General features: G+C 39.6%; 1 protein-coding gene across 1 annotated transcript; it reads right to left on the reverse strand.

The window, feature by feature from the left end:
* Positions 1-5,995: 5,995 nt before the first annotated feature.
* LOC121419696 lies at positions 5,996-7,783 on the reverse strand. The gene has a single exon (XM_041614156.1). The coding sequence runs from the start codon at positions 7,781-7,783 to the stop codon at positions 5,996-5,998; it is 1,788 nt and encodes a 595-aa protein (XP_041470090.1).
* Between the last annotated feature and the right edge of the window lie 6,588 nt (positions 7,784-14,371).

Raw genomic sequence — 14,371 nt, forward strand, 5'->3', positions numbered from 1 at the left:
TCTGTATTTTTATAGAATGCTTATATATAATGATAATTTTGTAAATTATGCGTTAATATGTTATTTGTTGAGGTAAAAAATATGGTTTGAAAGGGGTAAACAAAATCAACAGTGTCTGATTGTGTTAGACTAAAAAGGAAAATATGAGAGGCTGCGTGTGAAACTTCTAATTTATTTATTTTATTTGCCAGATATAACGCAAGAAATACTAATTTGAGTGTTTAGAGTATAAACATACCCCAGTTGCATGATGAGTAAACGATGACAAGAAAAATATGAACATTGCTGCAAACATGGCCAAGTGAATAAAGTAGTGCTTTGCAATAATAATTAAAACACAGAAAAAGTTGTGCAATCCGCAATGGAAAAATACTATCAGAAATCATGCTAAAAATTACAACGATCATATAAAACGTTGATCACTTAATTTATGGAAGTTTATATAAGAATATAAGGTTTAAGAATATAGAAAATATATATGTTCAATATTTCAATGGTAAGGAGTAGAGACTACCGTGATTTCTTTAACATGACATAGGAGCCGAAAGGGGCCTACCCTACCATTTAAAATGCGCCTCTTCGTACTTTCCATAATCTTTTCTTTGATGAACTTATCTTCATTTGTAATGATTGTGATGGATTCGTATATAAGCTAGGCCTAGTCTGTATCTTAAATTCAATTAGCTATTTTGTTACTGCAGGAGTTTGTTTTGTTTCACTGCTTCACATCTCAAGTTATCCCAAATCCAAGAATTGGTTTTCATTCAAAATTAATCTCATAAAAAATAATGAAAATGAAATAAAAATATAAAATGATTTAGCATGTTTAACCTCTTAGTTTTGTATCGAGTGTTTTTTTGCTGAGCGTTATATAAACACGTTTTTTCTTTACATAATTTCTTTTAAAGAAATTCGTTTTCATGTTGTTTAATTATCTATAATGAGAAAGCATGATGGGTCAGAGAGATAGTGCCGCCCATTTCGATAAATCAAGTTTATTTTGTTTTAAATAGAAAAGTGGTGGGGATTGGGCGGAGGGAGAATAAAAGAAAACATATTTTTTAAAAATATTTGGTTCTTCATCAACCCCGGAAAAGTTAAAATGACATCCGTTTTTGGTCGTCTTGTCGACCTGAAATTGATGACAACTAGCCCCCAAATAAAAAAATAACTTGGCGCCATCCTAGATAAAATGCATCATCAACCCCCTAAAAATATGTTTAAAGGTGATATGTCAGTGTGGCTTGCCGTAAACGCATTTTCTCTCAATGCCGACGGTGGCGGGCGGTGTGCAAAGAAGATCATGCCTACGTAGGACATGTCTGGAGGTGTCTTTCCAAGGACCATTCTTCGTATCGCCCAAATCGGCTTTGTGAAACAGTTGAGCGATATCTCGTTCTTACGTAGAATGGTTCTACGAAAGACCATTTCATGCAACAGGCCCCTGTTTCCTTGAAAATCGATGAATCGGTAACAGTATCAAAACGTTCCAAACGTATGTGTATAAACTGATGTTGAATTTAAACAAAGATGAGCATTATATTCAGGGATAAAGGATCCGAGGGTGAATTTCAAATATTGTCATGGAACCATTAAAAATCGACAAACAAAAGAAAAAGAAAAGAAAAACAAGTCAGAAGAAAAAGAAAGAGCGCCCCCTAGTGCCGCATCAAGAACGGCAACGTGATGATACACGGAGAATAGTTACAAATAGAGGTAAATTTAAACTAAAAATATTTCTATTTTATTTAATCTTCCTTTTTTGTATTTCAATTATTTTATTGTGACAGATCGTCCATTGATTATGTTAAATGCTCTAAATCTGTAGAAAATGAAGGGGAGTGATGGTAATGAAACCGGTGACGTGTCGCAATCGCATGCCAAATCAAATGGGATAAAATAATGGCGATGGCATGGCACTCGCCTCGCCGCAGGAGTCTGGGGAGAGCAGCCATTGTCGCCCGCTGGATGTGATATGATGTGACTGCGTCTCCTCGTACTGTCCACTTCACCGCACGCAGGAAAATCAAGCCATTGAACAATAAGAAGTTGTGTGTTGTGGACAAGCTATGTTGGAAAGTTACAAATAGATGCAGAGGTTCGAGCCCCGGTCACATGTTTCATATCTTATCTGGATGATAAATGTCTGACAAAAGTTGACTCGAAATCCATTGCCAAGACCAAGTTCGTGTTTCTTTGTGCGAGGTTTATAGTATGGTTGGAAGGAACTACCCCTTATCCACCACCTAATCTTCTAAGCATCGTGAAAGGGGTAGAATACCTGAACAAGAACCAGACTTCAGACAGGATAGTTTTAGAGTCACACAATAACATTAAAAGGCTTTATTCTACAGATAACTCATAACCAAGACCATAGCTTTAGCAGCTTTCCCAAAAGTCGCACTCCCCTCCCTTACATGTATCAAGCAGTCCTCAGTAATATATATGAAAGCTTCTAGTGCAAACAATACTGTGTATGTCTGTAAACCCTTACACTCCCCCCCACTAAAATAACCCTATGGGTTTTTATTAACCACAATGAATCAAATGTAATACATACAATATCATGTCTTGTCATTAGTACATGCAACGATACTCCACTTATAAGTTCAATAAAACATTCATATACGAACTTGACGCTAGCAATTTAACAGACATTTTTACCCTTTGTTTCATCAGCGTAAAATACTCATTTGACTGAATAAACAAAGGACTAAATGCGATACATTAACATTTCTTATCAATAATTCATGTGACAAGATTCCCCCAATAAATCAGATATAACATGCATGTACATGTACAGTAAGAAACTGCAAATAGCAATTTAACAAGTCTGGAGGTGTCATATCCTTATCCTTTTCACCGTCCAAAAGCTAACAAACATTAATAGGCAATAAAACACCTTAAAACATCCCAGCGCAGCTGAAGGATGAGAACAGCAAAAGCAAAAGAACCAATCAAAATTTATCCAAACTGGAAAATGTTGGCTGATAACAAAATATCAAGAACAAACAGTATCAATATAATTTTGTACATGGTAATATGTAGCTTCACAGTGACACATTTGCATACTCAATTTTCAAAACTTTAGTATCTAAATTGTAATGAGGCATGCAGTTGGAAATATTTAAAGAGGTTTCAATGAAGTATTTTCGACTTAAAACAAATGATGTTCAGATGCTTACAATCACACTTTAGTTTCAACACATTTCTTTTGGTTGTTTGATGTTTTGATTTGTTGTATACATGTAACTGAGTATTCAAGAACGATATGGTTGGTACATGATGTAATCATACAGTTATATATGCATGCAAGTTTCATTTAGTAAATTAGATCTAGTTCACATCAGATTTTGTTGGTTTATATACTGCCTTTGTTACATAACTGAGTTCTCAGGAATTACTCGACCAATAGTTTTCACAATGTTCATAGTCCATTGCCGATGAAATCATGGGCAGAGTTTTAGCTGGTCGACATGGACAATGCGAATTTTGTTCTTATTCTTTTCATTCACAATCTCAAAGTTTACAGGAGTCAGTTGCTTGGTCACTACATACATTTCCGACCAACGGGGAGCAAGCTTTGCAGTGAAGCACTTCTTTGCATCGGATATCGGGTAGGTCTTGACCCGCACATGATCTCCCTCCTTAATATTGTTCTCTCTTCTCCGTTTGTCATAGTGTTGCTTGGCTTTACCCTTCGCTAGTCCACTACGCTGTACAATGTCCTCCACACTGGGTTGGCTAACACCATCAGAAGGGTTAGTTTCAAGTTTGTTGCTGAGGGGAGTGTTTAGCCTTCTCCCAAACATGAGGAGTGCTGGTTCTGTCCCAAGGGTATCATGAGTAGAAGTGTTCAAAGCGAAGCCAAATTCTGCTAGGTGTACATCCCATGAGCGATGATCCCCTGACACATAGGACTGAACCATGGCCTTCAGGTTTCTGTTGACTCTCTCCACCCAGTTAGTCTGTGGGTGGTAAGGGGTAATGAAGACCTGTTCCACTCCCCACTCCTTACACACTGCTGCTAATGCCCTTGCCCGAAACTGTGGACCATTGTCGGACAGTAGTTTCTTGGGGGGTCCATACCGACAGAACACTTGACGGACCAATGTGCACGATACCACCTGGCTGCTTGAAGACTTTAGGGGATCACTTCCGTGTACTTGCTGTAGTGATCCACTACAACCAGTATATGTTCATGTCCACCATAGCTCTTGGGAAAGGGTCCCATCAAGTCTACTCCAACAATCTCCCAAGGCTTAGATGACGATGTGGAGAGCATCATACCTGCTTTCTTCTGGTAGACAGGTTTGGTCTGCTGACAAACTTTGCAAGCTCGGACGAAACTGCGGACTTTTTGAGACATTCCCCTCCAACACAAGTTGTTACTTTTTAGTCGAGCGAGAGTTTTCCGCCGTCCCAAGTGCCCGGCGGCAGGTTTCCTGTGGCACTCATTCATCACAGCGCTTTGTAGTTCACTGGGAACTACTAAACGACCGTCCTTCTTCCACAGAAGCCCATTCTTCATTTCATATGAATGGGCAGGTTTGAAGTCAAGGTCACCCCTCTCCAAGTTCAAGATAAGGGGTAGGAGTTGAATGTCGCGCCTCTGGGCCTCGCGGCATAGTGTTGCATCGAGTTCTGGGATCAGAATCGGATTGTCCACATTCTCAGGTCCTGGAGCTTCATCTGGTAGGCACGAAGGGCAAATGTAGAGATCCATCATCTCTGCCTCCTCCCGAGTGATACCAACACAGCTTTGGTGGTACCAACGTCTACATTGATCGCAGAACACCCAGTCTAATACATCATCCTCTGGGTAAATGCAGTTAGGATCAGCACATTTCTCGTCATTATCACTTGAAGAGTTAGCATGGATTTCCTCGACTGCTCCAACTACTGCAGATTCTCCACCACATCTTGAAAGAGCATCTGGGACATGGTGTTGGGATCCCGGGCGATACACCACCTGGAAGTTGTAGTCCTGCAAGCGTAGTACCCATCGAGCAAGTCTACCCCCTTGCTTCCTTTTTCTGAAGAGCCAACACAGGGCTTGATGGTCTGTCACAACTTTACATGGTCTGCCTTCTAGGTAAGGCCTCCATTTTTCTAGGGCCCAGATTATTGCCAGACATTCCTTCTCGGTAGTACTGTAATTCCGTTCCGCACTTGACAAGGTCCGGCTTGCATAAGCTATGGTCTTGGTCAGGGAGTCTTGTTTCTGAATTAGAATAGCCCCTAGACCTACATTACTGGCATCCGTGTGAACAACAAACGGCAAAGACTTGTCGGGGTATCCTAACACTGGTTCCGACATGAGCGCCTCTTTCAACCTGTGAAACACTATGGTGCATTCGTCCGTCCACTCCCACATGGCATTCTTTTTCTTCAAGGCATATAGTGGGGCAGCCTTATCTGCAAACCCAGGGACAAATTTCTGATACCATCCAATCATGCCCAGGAATCTCTCTAGTTCCTTGACAGAGGTAGGCACCGGATAATCTCTGATAGCAGACACCTTATCTGGGTCAGGCTTTAGGCCATCAGCTCCAATGAAATGTCCAAGATACCTCATCTCCCTATGTAAGAACTGACATTTCTCAACATTAGCAGTAAGACCAGCAGCTCTTAATCTGGTCAATACCTCCCTCAGGTCTCTGTAATGTTCTTGTGGGCTACCAGAAAAACATACAATATCATCTAGGTAGACATAGCAACACCTCCCAATGAGATCCCCAAGGACCTTATACATCAATCTCTGAAAGCTAGCTGGCCCATTGACAACCCCAAAGGGCAGGACTTTAAACTGGAACAAACCATTTTCACAAATGAAGGCAGTCTTCTCCCGGTCTTCAGGAGCCATTCCCATTTGCCAATAACCACTTTTCAGGTCTAACGAAGAAAACACCTGAGCTCCATGCAAAGACTGGAGGATGTCATCGACTGACGGCATGGGATACGCATCAATCTTTGTAACAGAGTTCAACTTGCGTTAGTCTACACACATGCGATAAGTGCCTCCCTTCTTCGGCACCATGACAACAGGGGAAGCCCAGGGAGATGATGAGGGCTCTATCTTCCCACATTCCAAGAGTTTCGATATTTCTTCATCTAGGGCTCTTTTCCGCTCAGGACCAATCCGATAAGGATGTGAACGAGAAGGTGTAGCGTCACCCACATCAATGTGATGGCAATCAACATCTGTGAAACCTGGAATGTCACAAAGAACATCCTTGAAATCACCCAGGAGTGACTCAAGCTCTGCCTGCTCAGTAGCTGAAACATCTAACTTGGTTCCACAAGATACAGGGATAGTATCCCTGCCCTCGTCGAGTTCATAATCTGGGTACTCTGGCTCTCCAGACTGCATTCCTAGCATAGGAAACTTTACAGGTTTTTCAACCCCGAAACTGGTTCCAAAGCACCCTTCGCCAAAATCCAATACCAATTTTACTGCATGAGCAAAATCCACTCCCAAAAGAACTGGAGCTGGCAACGTCTTGACTACCTGAAATTTAACCTGCAAGGTACTAACTCCGAACTCTACTTCTGCACTTGTTACCCCATGTGGAGTCACGGTCATTTCTCCGAGAATTTTCAGAGTGGTACCCTCACTGCAAGGGGTCACAGGTAAAGACAACTTGTCACAGAGATCTGATGGCAGGAGCGAAACCGTAGACCCAGAGTCTACTAGCCCATATGTCTTAACATGTGCTTCTGTCTCTCCTCTCAGAACAAGTTCCATCATGGGTAGTCCTTTCTTTGGGACATCTGACAAGTTAGGAGTAATTAACTCTTCTGGAGCTACAAAGTTACAGTTGCCTGTTTCTGAACTATGTTGTATTGTGTTTGGTGCAGGTGTTTGTGTGTTGGGTGTGAAGGTGTATTTGGCAGACCTTACTGGGGGTGGCATGGGGCAATCCACAATCCTATGCCCCAGCTGGCCACAGCGGTAACAATTCTGATTAAATGTCCCTCTGCGGTTAGGATTTGAGTTAGTATGACCTTGGGAATAACTAGCAGTGTTTGGACGACTATCAGTCGTACCACCATGCTTCTTCCTGAAATTTGCCTCATCTCTGCGAGCTACTGAATTAGCTCGCCTATGCAAGAGCAACTCATCTGCTGTGCGGGCTAAGGCAATGAGTGAGCATTCATTGCGCTCTCTAAGTTTCAGCCGTAATGTTTCATCAACCACAGTGCTCAAAAACTGATCAATCATGATCAGATCAAAGCACCGTCTGACTTCAGGGTTGTGAAACGTAGAAGGCGTTACTTCCAGCCACCTGCAGAAGTTGTCCTGGAGACGGTTTGCATATTCCTCAAAGGTTTCTTCACCTTGTTTACTATCGGTTTTGAATTTAACTCTATAGGCTTCCGGGGTTAGCTGATACCTCCGTAGGATAACCTGTACAGCAGCATCATAATTTTCCTTTTCTGAATAGCTCAAGGAGTGAAAAGCCTGTTGGGCCTTCCCTGTCAAGTACGGTTCCAGCAGTTTAGCCCATTCATGTCTAGGCCTCTCTTCCGCTGTTGCCATACGTTCAAAAGTGTTGAGATAACATGATATATCATCATCTCCTGTTAGTCTGTGGAGCCCTGGTAACCTACATTCTACCTTAGCCTGTGGACTTACAGTCATCTTCATCAGAGACTCGCATAGCTGCTTGGTCTCTTGGTAACGAGACATCTCCATCTCCTTCATCAAGCGAGCCAAATCTTCAGCACTCATACCTGTCTGACTGGGCTGAGCACTAGATGGAGTAGTCTCTTCAATCATCTGTGGTAACTGACTTAAGCAATTGATTCTTTCTTCTTTTGTTTTTACTTTAATCACATCAATATGATTCAACTCACACAACCTCCCAATGTATTCTGCAGTAAAGTGATTCAAATATGTACTTCGATCCATGGTAAGAATGTAGCAAAACCCAATATTCAATGTTAAATTGAATAATATTTTATTTTTTATTTATTTATTTTTTTTTTGTTGTTGTTGTTGTTGGTTATGTCTCAAATAAATCTTTTACTGTTTATGCATTACTCCATGTGTTTATATTTAAGATTATCTATAAGATCCAGAGTGAAGAGTTTGTTGGTGTGTCTTTATTTACCTGTATTTATTTATTTATTTATTATTATTTTTTTTTTTTATTTGTTTACTTATTCATGTGTTCGATTTGACTGATTAGTCTTATTTATTTAGTTTAATTTATGCGTAAGTCTCAAGTATTAGTAATAAATGTTTATATTTCAAAATCTTTTGTATTAAGAGTCTGTTTCTTTCCTTATTCAATTCTTTTAACCTGTTTATTTTCCCTATCCATTAATTGTGTAATAGATGTTAGATCTGTTACTAGGCCCTATAACCCAGGATTTGCTTGATTTGTATATCCAGAGCAAGTTACACTTGTTATTTACTTTCTTTACTCACTTCAGTTTTCACTCACTGAATTATATTCTAATTAACATAAAACATAACAAATTATTGACCGTCTAACAACAGACCTATCGTTCAGTCACCTAATTTGGCAGCGCAGAAAAACAAAGGGGAAAGAACAAAAGGGAAGAAAGAATAAGAAAAGGTCAAAGGTCTGGAGAACATTCAACAAGAAGAAGTGAGGAGCTAGAAAAATGAGAGTGAATGATTGAGATTATACTTTGCTAATTTATTTTACTTTATGTAACTAGGTTGGTTGACTTAAGATCTAGATTCAGATTCTAGAATGACTGGCACAATTTCAAACTTAATTTCACACTCATGAGTCAATTGGAAATAGCACAGCAAAGAGTAATGATATGATCATTCATAGACAACACTAACCTTGAGTGTGTATGGCTATACACACATGTATGTGCATGAATAGTAGTGATACAGTCACATATATCTGCACACACACTACTGTACTGTGTACTGTCAGTAGAGGTGGGCTATAGAGGGTGACATTTTCAGAACATGCTCATCACACCTTAGTTTGATGAATTAGTGCACACTGACACCATAATCAGAAAAAAAAATGAAAAAAATGTGAAATCCAGGGTGCCCTGGCCGAAAAACCCGAAAATCCAAGATGGCCGCCGGATTGCCTTAAAAAACATGTTTTTGGCCATTACTTGGTCATTTTTTCATCTTTTAGCCTAGTTTTGGTGTCTAAACCTATGTTTTGGGGGTCACTGAACTCATTTATGGTATTCATTTTAATATATTAACTGTTCAAATTCATGTTATATCAGTATTTAATCAAATTTCTACTTATTTTCTCCAAAATGCGAATTCTTGCAATATGAATTCCTACAGATGACATGTGCATCACAATCAACAGTTTAAGCTTTCTTTTTTTCTTCTTCTAGTCTCATGCCCATTATCCCAAATGATATCCACTTTGTATTAAGGTAGGCCTATGCACAATAGTTCCAGCACAGCTCCCTTTATCACCGCATGTAATATACCACTCGATCTCCCCACTATTACAAACATCAAATAGGAGCTTCTCTTAACAGTCAGCACATCCCTCTACACATGTGTTGTATGTGAGTCACACATGTGAGATATTTGATGCAGGCAATATTATCTCTACCCTTGTTCAGCATGAAGTCAAGTTAGGGCTACGTGAAAAGTTAATTGCATACTATGCCATACATGCCGACCCTGAAATCCTTCCTCAAGAAGAGTGGTCGGTTGTAGCAGCATTACAGGCACTGACAATAAAGTATAGTTAGGACGGACACAGGTCATCCATGTGGGAGACCTTCGAGAGTGAGGTTGCATCTGCAGGAAAAAAACAAAGAAGCACAGCCTCTTCAATGAACATCAATTTGCTCAGATGGGATACACTGCTGCAGTCATTCTATATCACATCCCGGAGTATGAGGCGACATTGCAGAACATCGAATCCAACAGCCTACTTGTTCAAGCATGCCATCTGTACCTTGAGTGTGACTTAGTCATGATTGAAGATAATGGCCTGGTTCACATACTGCATAACCCTGAAATCCTTAACATGGTGGAAGTCAGCTCACAGAATGATCTAGTGACCATCCTCCCACGTCTTCATAATGATATGCTGAATAACAAGACAGACATGCTGTCTTCATACAAGGTACCATACTCTTTCCAAGTGGAAAAATCTGAGACCTTGTAGGCATGTATTTGCAGCAAATGTGTCAGCAAGCTGCCAAAGATTTGGATATTCAGAGAGGAGGTGAATATGCATTTAAGCAAACAGCAGAAACAGGTTTTGCAGAATCTAAAGCAACTGAACTCTAGAAACTCACACCAGAAGATCTCGTCAATCTACCTTCAAACAATTTGCAGTGTGAGCGGGATCTGTCAAAGTTTGACAAACTAGCAAAGCTTTCTGCTGCTGCTCTAATAGAAACTTCACTGCTAAGGGTATTTGAGATGATATGACCTTGAACAAGGCTGGTGTAGTACATTGGAAACAGTGACCCATATAACACTGCAAAAATGTTGGGTAAGAGTGAGCAGAAATGGGTGGAAGAGCAAAACATCCTCTCGCAGGAAAATCTTCAGCAGAATGTGGCCCAAGCACAACAAGCAGTAGAGTACCAGGTACATGTATGTGCATATAGGCTGTTACAGAAATGTAAAAAATGGGGAGGTCCATTAACAAACGTTGATGAGCTTCAGGATACCCAGGATTCAACCAAGTTTAAAACTATGTTACGTGCAGAGCTGTCATATCGCAGAAACACATCCCATCTAGATTACTTGGTGCGCCAAGACTTGTATAAGGTCAACCAACTACCGTATGTGAAACAGAAATGAAGGTGAACTTGACTCATCTATTGACTGGAGGAGAGTCTGATTATCTCCCTACCCCTTACTGCCTACTGAGGATGACATGCATTCAATCTAAAGTCATCCAATGGGATCACACAGTCAACTGCCCATTCAAACCTTGAAGAAAATACTGACAAAGACTAAGAAGTGGCATCAATGAGTTCTGCAGTGTGAGTGTGATATGGGATTACGACGATGAACGAAACTGGTATACCTAACATCGTGAGGGATATGAAATCGAGCACATGGAAAGATACCGGTACTTCAAAGATAAAAAGGGGCAGATCAGCATTAGCACTAGAAATGGCCAAGGCAAGCTGATGTACAGACAGTAATGCCGATGCAGATTCTTCTATGTACCCATAATGTACATGTAATTGGCTCATGGGCTACATCTTCCAGCAGAAACATTACTTTTGTGCTTGGCAATAAGCATATCATTTTACAATTAAATATGTATACCCACAGTGGAACTGTATAGTTCTCCCTGACTAGAGGTCTGATGACCAAATAATTGTTACTTTAAAGCAGATACAGTATTAGTACTGGCTCCACAGTTACCATGCATGCCGGGCATGTATGCCGACTCCGAATTCACTAGCCACATACTGGTACATGTATCTGCACGACAATGTATGTAGTTTTTGGTATATTTCTCGATGTATTGTTTAAATTGAAAAAAAACTTTTAGTAGCTCGAATTTATTATTAGTAGTATCATAGCTAGTATGACTTAAAGAAAATACAGAAAATAAAGTACAAAAATTGCGGTTGGGGTAGGAGTGAAGGAGAGGGAAAATTTAACATAAAATATGGGGGAAATGTGGGTTTAATGTAGAAGGTTAGGTTTTACACTAAAAATGTCATATTCAATTTCTTTGACCCCTAAAACATGGGGTTAGACACCAAAACTATTACAATAGACAAAAAATGACCGAGTTACAGCCAAAAATGTCTTTTTTTAGCCGAAATGGCGGCCATCTTGGATTTTTTACGTTTTCAGTCAGGGCACCCCGGATAACAAATTTTTTTCATTTTTTTTCTCAAAAGTGATGCCAGTAGGCACAAAGTCATCAAACTAGGGTGTGATGAGCATGTTCTGAAAATGTGACCTAAAATTTACCCTCTATAGCCCACCTCTACTGTCAGTGCAGCACCAGGGACTACACAAATCACAATGCAATGAACCATCAAACAATCCAAAAACAATCCATAAAAATCTTCCTTGTCCAGTAACATCCAATCCTGCTGACAACGCCAAATGAAAGGGGTAGAATACCTGAACAAGAACCAGACTTCAGACAGGATAGTTTTAGAGTCACACAGTAACATTAAAAGGCTTTATTCTACAGATAACTCATAACCAAGACCATAGCTTTAGCAGCTTTCCCAAAAGTCGCACTCCCCTCCCTTACATGTATCAAGCAGTCCTCAGTAATATATATGAAAGCTTCTAGTGCAAACAATACTGTGTATGTCTGTAAACCCTTACAATCGTATCTGCGAAAATATTCATCAATTTTACCCAGTTTTCGTCTCATATGTGCAGAAAATGGAGAAGATCAGAATCCCGTGTTTCGCTTGGCGACTCCGATTCAATCCGCGTATATATCGACAAACAACAAATGCGACGATTTTCCAATTGCTCATTTGCACCCGTCTTTTGAAATCGACCACCCGCGGTACACTAATTTACGGCCGATTCTTGTCGCGGTGGCGAATTATTTTTACTCTTTCAAATCAGTTCTCTATGACGTCAATATGCTAAATGATTGCCTCACTACTTCCACTACAAGCTCCGGCGCATGATTCGACGATTGACGATGGATATTTGTTCTAAAGCCGTTTCCTATCGGATTTCTTGGCTTTTCAGCGGGGTTTGGGTTTGGTCATTACAAATTTGAATAATTCTACTGAATTTTTACTTTTTGTTGCTTCTTTTTTCTCTCGTAAAATCAATTCTTGTCATTTCTATAGACACTGCACCTACAATTTATGTACTCTCCCGCGCGTATCGTTTGCAATACGCAATGATTTTAACGCGCGCGAGGTGGTCGGTTTCGAAAGATGTGGGGCCTGTTGCATGTAATGGTCTTTCGTAGAACCGTTCTACGTAAGAACGAGATATCGCTCAACTGTTTCACAAAGTCGATTTGGGCGATATGAAGAATGGTCCTTGGAAAGACACCTCCAGACATGTCCTACGTAGGCATGATCTTCTTTGCACACCGCCCGCCACCGTTGGCAATGAGAGAAAATGCGGTTACGGCAAGCCACACTGACATATCACCTTTAAACATATTTTTAGGGGGTTGGGATGGCGCCAAGTTATTTTTTTACCTGGGGGCTATATCACTTTTCAGGTCGACAAGACGACCAAAAGGGAAGTCATTTTAACTTCTCTGAGGGTAATGTAAGCCCAAATATTTTCAAAATATGTTTTCTTTTATTCCTTCTAGTCCTATCCCCACCCCTTTTCCATTAAAAATAAATAAACTTGAACTATGAAATGGGCTGCACTCCCTCACTGACTCCTTATGCTTTCTCAATATAGATAATTAAACAACATGAAAACAAATTTCTTAAAAAGCAATTGTGTAAGTAAAAAACGTGTTTATAACGTTCAGCAAAAAAAAGACACAAAACTAAGATGTTAAACATGCTAAATCATTTATTTTTATTCATTATAATTATTATTTTTAATGAGCTTGATTATAATCAATGAAAATTAATTCTTGAATGGATTTGGGATAACTTAAGATGTAACAAAACAAAGATCTGCAAAAATAGCTAATTGAATTTAAAGAGAAATTCCAGTAGTTGCAGTTAACACTGATTTCATGAGAAAGTCTGTAAAACAAGGCTTAATTGCCAGTATATCATCGAGGATCTAGATCTGGTACAGTTACTTTAACTGGACTTTGTGAAATCTTGAAATCTATGCTGAAAAATGTTCACACCGAAAATCCCCAACACAGATAAGCGCACGTGGGACAATGTATAATTATTGCTTAGGGCGTCGGGCCCAACGCCCTACCCGAATCCCGTGCTTATTTGCTGATTTCTCAGCAATTACACAATTTCTTCCAGAATCCTTTGGCACATGTATGCGTTTTATTTATACAAACAGACACTTTAGTGGTCATTTCATTGGATTCTGTACGAACTCATTTTGATATCGTTACCAAAACTAGCATTTACCTTTAAGATACAGATTATGCCCATAGATTACGAATCCATCACAATGAAGATAAGTTCACAAAGAAAAGATTATGAAAAGTCCATACGAAGAGGCGCATTTCAAATCGCAGGGTAGGCCCCAAAAGAATCACGTTAGTCATATATATTTTGTATATTCTTAAACCTTATATTCTTATATAAATTTCCATTAATTCAGTGATCAACTTTAAATATGACCAACGTTTATGATCGTTGTAATTTTTAGCATTATTTCCGGTTAACGTTATTTTTTCCATTGCGGATTACACAGCTTTTTCTGTTTTAATTATTATTGAATAGCACTACTTTATTCACTTGGCCATGTTTGCAACAATGTTCATATTTT

This window comes from Lytechinus variegatus, chromosome 8 (genome assembly GCF_018143015.1).
Source record: "Lytechinus variegatus isolate NC3 chromosome 8, Lvar_3.0, whole genome shotgun sequence".
NCBI lineage: Eukaryota > Metazoa > Echinodermata > Echinoidea > Temnopleuroida > Toxopneustidae > Lytechinus > Lytechinus variegatus.